Source organism: Squalius cephalus, assembly GCF_949319135.1.
Source record: "Squalius cephalus genome assembly, chromosome: 6".
Lineage (NCBI taxonomy): Eukaryota > Metazoa > Chordata > Actinopteri > Cypriniformes > Leuciscidae > Squalius > Squalius cephalus.
Genome location: NC_137127.1, coordinates 28,792,358 through 28,802,620, shown reverse-complemented (window position 1 = coordinate 28,802,620; position 10,263 = coordinate 28,792,358). Strand labels below are relative to the sequence as shown.

The following is a 10,263-nucleotide window of genomic DNA, read 5'->3' as shown; positions in this document are numbered from 1 at the left end:
CGCCTGGAAAAATGGGCGCGCCGCTCGCTTCTATTATAAGCGCGCTTGCCGCGCGCCTACATTTGAAATCTGTGAATGACCCCTTATGGCAACGTGACATTAGCCTAATCCAAAATATTTCCGTGTCATTTCCTCCTTTCTTATCAACAAATGGATTTACAGCCGGAGGAAATGCAGCTTTTTGATATAAAGTATTTCTTGTTCCCGAATACAAATATTTTTTAAGTATTTGTTCGAAATAAGTATTCGTAAAAAACACATTATTTGTGCCTTTCCGAAAACCGTATTCGGGTTCGGCTCCACCCCTAAAATGTAGTATTTCAAGCGTATTTGGCATGCTGTCCAGGGGAGGGCTCCGAGCTCGGAATTTAGCCCGAACCCAGAGTACTCCCCCTTTAACTGGGATAGAAACCAGCCGAGAGTGAGGTGATGGGGTGGTGGAGGGATGCTGTGAAACTTGACATGAGACAGAGGTGAGTAAAGGCTTTATTTATACCGGCTTCCTCTTGTGCTGATTGGTTGATTACATGAACGTGCTCCTCCCGAACTTTGTTACATAAAACTTCATTTCACGAGTTCACACGTACATGAAATCAAATGTAGTATTTTAAGCGTATTTGGCATGCTGTCCGGGGGAGGGCTCCGAGCTCGGAATTTGGCCCGAACCCAGAGTACTTCCCCAAAAAAGCCATGTAAGCGCAGGACAGCGATCATAAAATGAAGTTAAATTAACCCCCCAAAAAAGTGAAGGGTACGAGAAGGAATTTGCAAAAAACGAGTTTGACCGTTCGACTGGGAGGGCTCTCACAGCATCCGACGGGAGCTTGGATGCTCGCGGCATCGGACGGGTAAGCCCCGCCAACAGTTGAACGGTCAGCTCGAGTACGACGCAAGATTTTTACGAGCGTGATTTGGGAACACAAGTAACTTTGTGGGCGAGTCTTGGGCGCTGTTGCTATTATACCGGCGGGATAAATGACTCTTGCGCCCGACGCAAATCTAAAATGGGTTGGTCTGAAGTAGCTTCATTACTCATAGGTGTGGTTTGGGCGTAACGTGAAATAAACCAATCAGAGCGTCATCTCACATTCCCTTTAAGAGCAGACGCGCTTTTTCCATAGCGGATTGCTATTGTAACGGCGGATTTGCCAGGCGCGCGCCAGGAGCGGTTCACAGCCAAGGAGAGCAACGCTCTCGTCACGGCCGTAAAAGAGAGAAGTTACATTGAAATGGAGAAACCCACCCAAATTAACTTCGGTTAAACAGGCATATGATAATTTGGGTAAATGTGTAAGCTAGATGTATGCTTTTATAGTAAATTGTCTATCTATCTATCTATCTATCTATCTATCTATCTATCGTAATAATGTATGATTTGCAAAAATGAAAACTGCTGCTTCTGTGTAGATGAGAGAATCAAAGTGTATGCGCGTTGTGCACACGCTACATTGATTATGGCCAAGCATACGCCCTTAAAATAGCATATGAATAACATGCTCAACGCGCCACTGACTTTAAACAATTTTTTCCTGGTTAGTGGCGCAATTGTTTTCTAAGCCTGCAAAATAGCATGAAGGAACGTTTGCGCTGGAACATGCCTCCTCTTTGCGCTGAACCGCCCTGGGGAGCGCAAGTGTATTTCCTAACTTACCGACGTGCATCTGTGGAGGGAAAAGTCCGCTTTGCGCGGGTGCAAAATAGGAATGATACATGCGTCGGTGTACAAAGTCAATTGAGCTGGGTGCAAGATAGGGCCCATCATGCCCATAAAGAAGTTCAAAGGGAGAAAAACCAGTGGAGGCTTGGGGTACTTCCCTGTATGCAAATAAAAGATATGGCAGCCAGAGATCCCAGTCTGTACCACTGCTGTTCACAAACTTTCGCAGCATCTGCTTCAGCGTCTTGTTGAAACGTTCTGTCAGCCCATCCGTTTGGGGGTGGTAAGGTGTGGTTCTCAGGCTCCTGATGCCAAATAATTGATAGACCTGCTTCAACAGAGTTGACATAAAGTTAGCTCCTTGATCAGTCAGTATTTCACGAGGGAAACCCACTCTTGAAAAAAACTGTACTAGACAAAAAGCAACAGATTTAGCTTTTATGGACTTCAATGGGAACACCTCTGGGTACTTGGTTGCATAGTCTGTTATAACCAGCATGTAACGGTTCCCAGCTTTACTCTTCTCAACAGGACCAACAATGTCCATCCTAAGGTGTTCAAATGGAGTGGCAATGATGGGGAGTGGTATGAGTGGAGCTCTGGAGGGAAGGCTAGCAGATGTCATTTGACACTGAGGACAACTTTTGCAGAATTCAGCAACATCTCTACACAGTCCAGGCCAGTGAAAATGCTGTTTAATGCGGGCTGTGGTTTTGTGCTTACCTAGGTGGCCAGCCCAGGGAACAGAATGCCCCAACACCAGTATAGCCTCTCTGGCTGCTTGGGGGACCACTAGCTGCAATACGGATTCCTGTTGACGGTAGAGAATGTCATTTTGCAAGATGTACTCCTCTTTGCTCACGTCCAGCTCATCTCCTGGCTCCTTCTCCTTGATTTTCTGAAAAAGAGATGCTAAAGATGGATCAGATTTCTGCATGTTTATGATACTGGCTGGCATTTGAAATTCTAAAGGCAACTCGGGCTGGGTGTTAGTTTGTGACTTCACAACTGTGTGAAGGAATTTCTCTTGTCTTCTCTGCCTACGAGTTTTACGTGACTTCCTGGGTGTTGCCTCGTCACTGTAGAATGGCAAGGTACTGAGGATCTCCAGGTGCTCGTTAGACTTCTCACCCCCAATTTCCACCAACTGCGGAACGGCTGCGGATCCGCTCCGGAACGGCGGCAGAGTCAATATGTTTCCATTAAAGTCAATGTGTGTATTTTCACTGACTGCGGAACGGCTGCGTTCCGACTCCGGCGATCCGCAGCCCTCCAGAGCAGATACGCAGAGCTTCTATTTTTGCCGGATGCCGGAGAGCTCCGCAGCACTACAGGGCAGAGTGCGCAGGACAGGAAGTCGAGCAAAAAACAGAACAAACCAAAACAAAATAAAAGATCCGGTTAATTTTTAAAATAAAATACACCGTGATCATGGCGGATCATATTTCCCTACACTACACCTTGAAAACGTCATAATATACCATTCGTCATTAACGTTCTGTTTATAGAAACTATATATCGCGCGATCATACGTGAATTAGCGAGATCTCGTGGGTCCTCGTGACTTCAGCTGTCAGTCATGGACGCAGCCGTTCCGCAACAAATCCGGACCTGGTTGGTATTGAAGGACGACGAAGCACGGAGCCGACACGCAGCGGAGCCGATCCACAGTTGGTGGAAATCCGGGGTTAGCCTGCCACCTGGTGACAGCAGCATAGCATTTTCTGGTTTTGTCTGATTCGAACAAATAAAAAAGTACTGGGAGGTCTCGTCCTAGCACAACAGGATAAGGCAATTTATCAGCTACCACAATGTTCAAGAGATATGTTTGATTGTCAACTTTGATATACATGTCAGCAGTTGAGTAACTCTTCTCATCACCATGCACACAACATATAGGGATGGTATCTCTGGTGCTGATAATATTGGTTGGTACAAACTTCCTGTGCACAAGTGTCTGATCACTCCCGGTATCAATTAAAGCTTTGAGAGCAGTTCCATTAACTTCAACATCAGCCATCTTTACAGCCTGGTCATTCTTTGAAACAGCATCCACATGAGGGCGTGGTACAACACACATCTGAGTCAACTTTGCTGTATTTTTAGGGCACATGGGATTTGTATGGCCTTCTATTCCACAGAGATAGCAAATTGGTTTTCTACCTGAGGGTTGCGATGGTCTGCTAAACAACTGGTTCTCCCCAGTGGGAACCTTACTCCCACTGGCCTCTGGCTTTGGTTGGTACTGCTGGGTGGATTGATACTGCTGAGGGGGTTTACGGCTGTCTCTTGGGGTCTTCCATGAGTTGTAGCTCCATGGCTGTCCTTTTCTCCTCGCCACCACAAACACATCCGCTAGTTTAGCAGCCTCCATGGCAGAACCTGGGTCGTGCTCTCTGATCCAAATCTGCAGCTCAGGGGACAACATTCTCAAGTATTGCTCCAGCATGATCATTTCACCAATTTCTTGTGTTGTTTTACCTTTTGGATGGATCCACTTTCCATACAGCTCCTTGATTCTTGCATACAATGCCTTTGGGCTCTCGTCAGGGCTCACCTCTAGGGAACGGAATCTTTGCCTGTAGGTCTCAGGTTTAATGTCATACTTGGAGAGAATTGCACCTTTAACCCTATCATAATCAAGAGAGTCATCAATGTACATATGCACATAAGCACTTCTAGCTTTACCAGTTAGCAATGGCATTAAATGAAAAACCCAGTCTGGCTTCTGCCATCTGCAGGCTAAGGCAATACGCTCAAATGCAATGAGAAAGTGTTCAATATCGTCATCATCAGTAAATTTCTCTAGTCTGGGCACATGGTGTGGATGGACTTGACCTGCTGCTGTCGTAGTTGAATCAGTCACAGCAGTGGGATCCATTCAGGTTTGAGAACGAGGTCTGTTGGGTGGAAAGGCCTCCAGATCTTGATCAGAATCTGTTGGTGGAGGCTCTGACAGTGGAGATGTTCAGGCTTGTACTTCCAACTGCAGCATCTGAAATTGATGTTGAAGTGTTTTAAACCACTCTTCTTGTCTTGTAGTTGCTTCCTTCTGCTTCTCATCTCGGGCCTCCTGCTGTCCCATGTGTGCTCGAAGAATGGCTGCCAGGTCAGACAGGGTTGGCTCCTTTCCTTCATCTTCAGTGTTTTCCACTCCAAAAGCTCCATTTTCTCCTTCTTCACTAACAGGTTGCTTGTCCGATGCAGTTTGGCTTGCAGCTCCTCCTTGTTGTCTGCCTTTTCCACCTCTTCCACCATGATTCATTTCTTCTTGTTGGGGAATAACAGCAAAAAAAAAAAAAAAAAAAAAAAAAAATCCTGTGTCCGTCACTGGATGATCCCACCGCTGCCACCAATTGTCAGGGACCAAGGCAGTGAGGCAAGAGGACACAGGAGGCTGTTTTTCAAAAAGTGGGGTTTTATTACCCAAAATATTGAGAAGTTACATAAGGACCAAAATTAATAACTAGGCCTTAAAAAGAGGTCAACAAAAAAGTAACTGAATATAGACTCAAATACATAGACTCGTAACACAAGGTTAACTGAACAAAAAACTGACCTGCCACAAAGACACAGAAAGGAGTTTATATAACGGCTTGACAAAACCAAATAACATAGAAGGGGTAAACAAACTAACACTTGAGAACTCAAGAGCTAACTAAGGACAAAATCCCCCCTGGCACATGGTGAGACATGGTATGGCCTAATGAGCTGGCTCCCGGATATAGGTCTCCTCAGCCCTTAGCCACTCCTTTCGCCCAACCAGGAAGGGACCGCCCCCAACAGTCCAGGTAACTCAACACAAAGAAACGTGATTAGTGCACACCCTGTAAATCAATGTAAAAGTATAGCAAAATAAACCAAATAAAAAAACTGTATTGTATTCGTTATTTAGATATCATAGTTTAGATGACTGTAAATAATAATCAGTGCAACAAACTAAAGAGGTGAAATAATAAAACGGTAATCAATGTTTAGAACTGAGGTGATGTTACCCTGTGTGGCCGTAGCCATCACAAATGTCAAAAGTCAAATATAAATAATACCAACAACAAAATGGATTTAAATGTAATTTTATTTACTGGATAACTTAAGTAGTATAGGTCATTTCTGCTGAGGAAAAATTTTGGCTATTCATGCATTTTTTACTGTACCGTATTATTACAACTTTGTAACACTTTTTAAAAATGTATTTATTTTATTTTTTCATCATATGTTTTTTCTCATTTTTCTCAGGTTTCAGAAGTACAATATAACATTTAGGAGCAAATATACACAACAAGAGACCAAAGGCAGAAGCTAGAATAGCAAAGACATGGACAGCAACCATATACTTTCCACGAGAGCTCACATAAACTGGAATGAATGTTATCCACACAGCATTTAAATGTAATTTTATTTACTGGATAACTTAAGTAGTATAGGTAATTTCTGCTGAGGAAAAATTTTGGCTATTCATGCATTTTTTACTGTACCGTATTATTACAACTTTGTAACACTTTTTAAAAATGTATTTATTTTATTTTTTCATCATATGTTTTTTCTCATTTTTCTCAGGTTTCAGAAGTACAATATAACATTTAGGAGCAAATATACACAACAAGAGACCAAAGGCAGAAGCTAGAATAGCAAAGACATGGACAGCAACCATATACTTTCCACGAGAGCTCACATATACTGGAATGAATGTTATCCACACAGCAAAAAATATAAGCATGCTGAATGTGATAAATTTAGCCTCATTAAAGTTGTCTGGTAGTTTTCTGGCCAAAAATGCTAATAAGAAACACAAAGAAGCAAGGAGGCCAATATATCCTAACACACACCAAAAACCAATTTCAGATCCTACAGCACATTCAACAATTATTGTTGCACTCATGAACTCTGTGTTATATGCAGCAACAGGAGGCTTAGTTGTTAACCATACGATGCAAATAAGTGCTTGCACAAAAGTGCACACGATTACACTTGATCTTTGTTTAGCAGGGCCAAACCACTTCATGACATTACTACCAGGGAGGGTGGCCCTGAATGCCATTAAAACTACTACAGTTTTTACCAAGATGCATGAAATACAGAGAGTAAAGCTGATTCCAAAGGCTGGATACCGAGTCCGGCATAACCAGTCAGTGGGCTTCCCTATAAATGTCAGGCCAATCAGAAAGCATGCGCAGAGGAACAGGAGGAGAAGGAAACTTAACTCCATATTGTTTCCTCGTATGACTGGTGTTTTCCTGTACATTATAAACACACCAAGCACTGCTAATGCTGCACAGGCCCCGAATGCTGAAAATGCCCACAGGATTATTCCCAAGGGCTCCTGAAAGGACAAAAACTCTAATGTTTTTGGAATGCACTTGTCTCGAGCTTGGTTTGGCCATGTTTCCTTTGAACATGTCAGGCAATCATTTGAGTCTGTGGAAAAATTTGTGAAAAGGGGGAGCATAAAATGTATTTATTTAATTGTTTTACATTTATTGATTGATTGACGTCTATGTTTTGTATATTTATTTATTATTATTATTATTTTTCAAAATTCCATTAAGTGAGGAGCTGTGAAGAAATTCACACCTGTTTCATTACTGATCTCTCCTTCAGCACACGGTATGCAGTCAAAGCAGCAAACTGGCTTTCCTTTTTGCCTGGCCTTCCTGGAGCCTGGCAGACAGCTTTGACTGCACAATGATTCTGGTTCCTAATAACCACAACAGAACAAGCAGTAGAAATGTAGTCTGAACTCAATCAGAGTTTCACCACATACTTTCATTGCATAAAGAAATATGCAACTTAAAACCTGCAACTTATGCAACCTTACACATAAAAAATGTAGCCGGATTATTTACATTTAACATATTTTGGTAATACTTTAGTTTGGGGTACAATTCTCACTGTCAACTAGTTGCTTATTAGCATGCATATTACTAAGTTAGTAGCTGTAATTTAGTACTTATAAAGCACATATGAATGCCTTATTCTGCATGACAATATTCTACATTCCTTAATCCTACCCAATACCTAAACTTAACAACTACCTTACTAACTATTAATAAGCAGTAATTAGGAGTTTATTGAGGCAAAAGTCATAGTTAATAGTAAGTTAATCGTGAGAATTGGACCCTAAACTACAGTGTGACCCAAATTGTATGTACAAATGTTTAGTACAAAATGAAATCAATAGTCCATTGCCATGTAAAGTTACAAAACTGGATTTTATTAAGTTCAGCCATAATCATTGGGAAGATTTGAAGGCAAAACAAACATAGTAAACAATATCTGGTGATGAGTGGGATGGCACACACCTTCTCTCCTCTATGCCACATAATTACTGGCTCATCTATTATTAGGTCCTTGTCTTCTTCAAGGGAGGCATCATAGAATCCCACTCTCACTAGCTGAAGGGAGCCATCAGACCCTCTTTGCCAGTTCATCAGATCGTAGGATGCAATTGGATCACCGCTGTCATCAAATCTGACCTCTTCCCCTAATGTTGTGAAATGTGTTCGTTTCATGTAGTGCAGGAGCTAAGGTGAAGGTTGGGAGAAAGTATGATGCAGAGCAAAAACATTCAAATGCATGGATGGAAATATTTAGATACATAGATGTTATATTAAAATATTGCTTTAAAACTTGTACACTGCTTGATAATTCCTTATCAGTGCTATAAATGCAGAGAACGTAAAATGGTGAGTAACACACACCTGCCATGGCAGAATTTTATACAGACTCCCACATGTCCCATTCTGAAAGGGGCCCTTTCCTGGGACACATGTGCTCATGTCATATAGTGCATGTGCTATGAGATACACAGCCTTATAAACATTGTAGGACACTCTGAGTTGTGACACATCTGAATAAGGAGTGTACACATCATCCAAACTCTCACTGCCATTGCAAGGTGGCCAGTTCTGTGCTGCTTCTCCATGTACATGGGTGTTTAAGGACCCATTCAGCCGACAACGGAAAGTCTCTTCCCAAAACTCAGAGAGAAAATGGGACGTCTCAGCAACAGAAAAATGTATTCTTCTGAGGTAACTGCCAAGATGTGGAATATCAGCTCTCCGTATGGCAAACCCCAATGTTCCCTTTAACAGATCACCAAAATCCTCCCAGAGGACTTTTGATGTGGCCCAGGCCTCACTGGCAATCCACTGAAGATGAGTAACATTTTGGCGTCTGCACTCTTTTAGTATACTATGTAGTTCTGATTCCCCAGAGAAGTTTACTGTTACTATAGCAGATGAGGCTTTTAAAATGTTCACAAGCTCCTCCACTGCATATTGTGTCAGTGCAACAGGATAAAAGTGGACATAAGCAGGACAAACGTTAAATCTTTCTGATTCTTTCAGGAAGAGCTGGATGGCAAACCGAGCATAGTCTGAATCCACACCGATCACCCCGACCCATGTCCATTGAAAATAATATACAAGTTTTACCAAAGCTTTAATCTGAAATAGATCACTCGGCATAGTCCGCATGAATGCTGGAAACTCTCTCTTGTTACTGAGACAGGAACATGATGCAAAGTAGCTCACCTAAAATATAAAAACACATTTCAGTAAGATTAAAAGTCTAATTTTAATCTTCTTGAAGATCAATTAAGTAATATTAATCTATCTGTCAAACAAAATATGATAGTATTAAATCAATACAGCATTACAACCTTCATAACGAAGAAAGAAATGCAAAAATGTATAATGTTAAATGTTTTACCAAGGGTATTTTGAATGAGCCTAGAGTTCTCAGAACAGCCATGGAGACTCCTGATGCAGCATCTCCCACAATTACAGGGCTTGGCTGCTTTTGTGTATCTTCACAGCTTTGTCCACTGTCCCTCTCTGGCTGTCCATTGACAAGGAGAAGAGACCTCTTGACAGATACAGGTATGTCATCACCGCTGTCTCTGATGTGGTAGCCCAGAGATAGGTTTGGCAAAAGGTCTTGCCGCTGGTTTATTTCTCTTACAGCAAAGATCATCGTCTGCATCCACCTCAGTGCTCGAGGGGTAAAGCTGCAACAGATTTCACAAACACATGTATTGAATGCATTGCGTAATTGCAATACGACAAAGAAAATTAAAACAATTTCTAAACATTTAAATTGTTTTACACAATTTACACAATGAAAGCATGACACACAATTTATACTTGGTTGGTTTAGGTTTGGTCCTGAAAGAAAATAATGACGATATAGGGCTGGAATGCAAAGGAAAAATCCCCCCCAAAACCACATCTCCCCCCTGGTAAAAGCTGTATTTATCCTCATCTCCCTGAAAGACACAGTTGTCCTTGGTTTTAAGCTGACTCTGCAAACCAATACACAGAGGCCAAAATGTAAGCAACATTGCATAAAGCCATGCCATAACTGACAAAGAGAAATTAATCTAATGGGTACAGCATATATAGATAATCTGCGATTGAGGGATGGATTTAACTTTTCACCTGAAGACAAGCAAACCAAAAGCATAGGCCCCTCCTGCTGTCAATCTTTAATGTACCAAGCCCTTGTGAATTTAATCACTTATTTTAACCAATTATAATGCATGCCTGATACACATTCAACCATGAGACAACCTTTAAACATTCAATTAAAAAGGATTAGAACGTTTG

General features: G+C 41.8%; 1 protein-coding gene across 1 annotated transcript; it reads right to left on the bottom strand.

Annotated features, from left to right (window-relative positions):
* Nucleotides 1–6,176: 6,176 nt before the first annotated feature.
* LOC307160534 (extracellular calcium-sensing receptor-like) lies at nucleotides 6,177–9,998 on the bottom strand (the record flags this gene model as incomplete). Its single annotated transcript, XM_079874693.1, has 6 exons — nucleotides 6,177–7,072; nucleotides 7,229–7,352; nucleotides 7,957–8,178; nucleotides 8,356–9,189; nucleotides 9,368–9,665; nucleotides 9,793–9,998. 6 exons carry the CDS (start codon nucleotides 9,996–9,998, stop codon nucleotides 6,177–6,179), a joined length of 2,580 nt encoding a protein of 859 aa, XP_079730819.1.
* Between the last annotated feature and the right edge of the window lie 265 nt (nucleotides 9,999–10,263).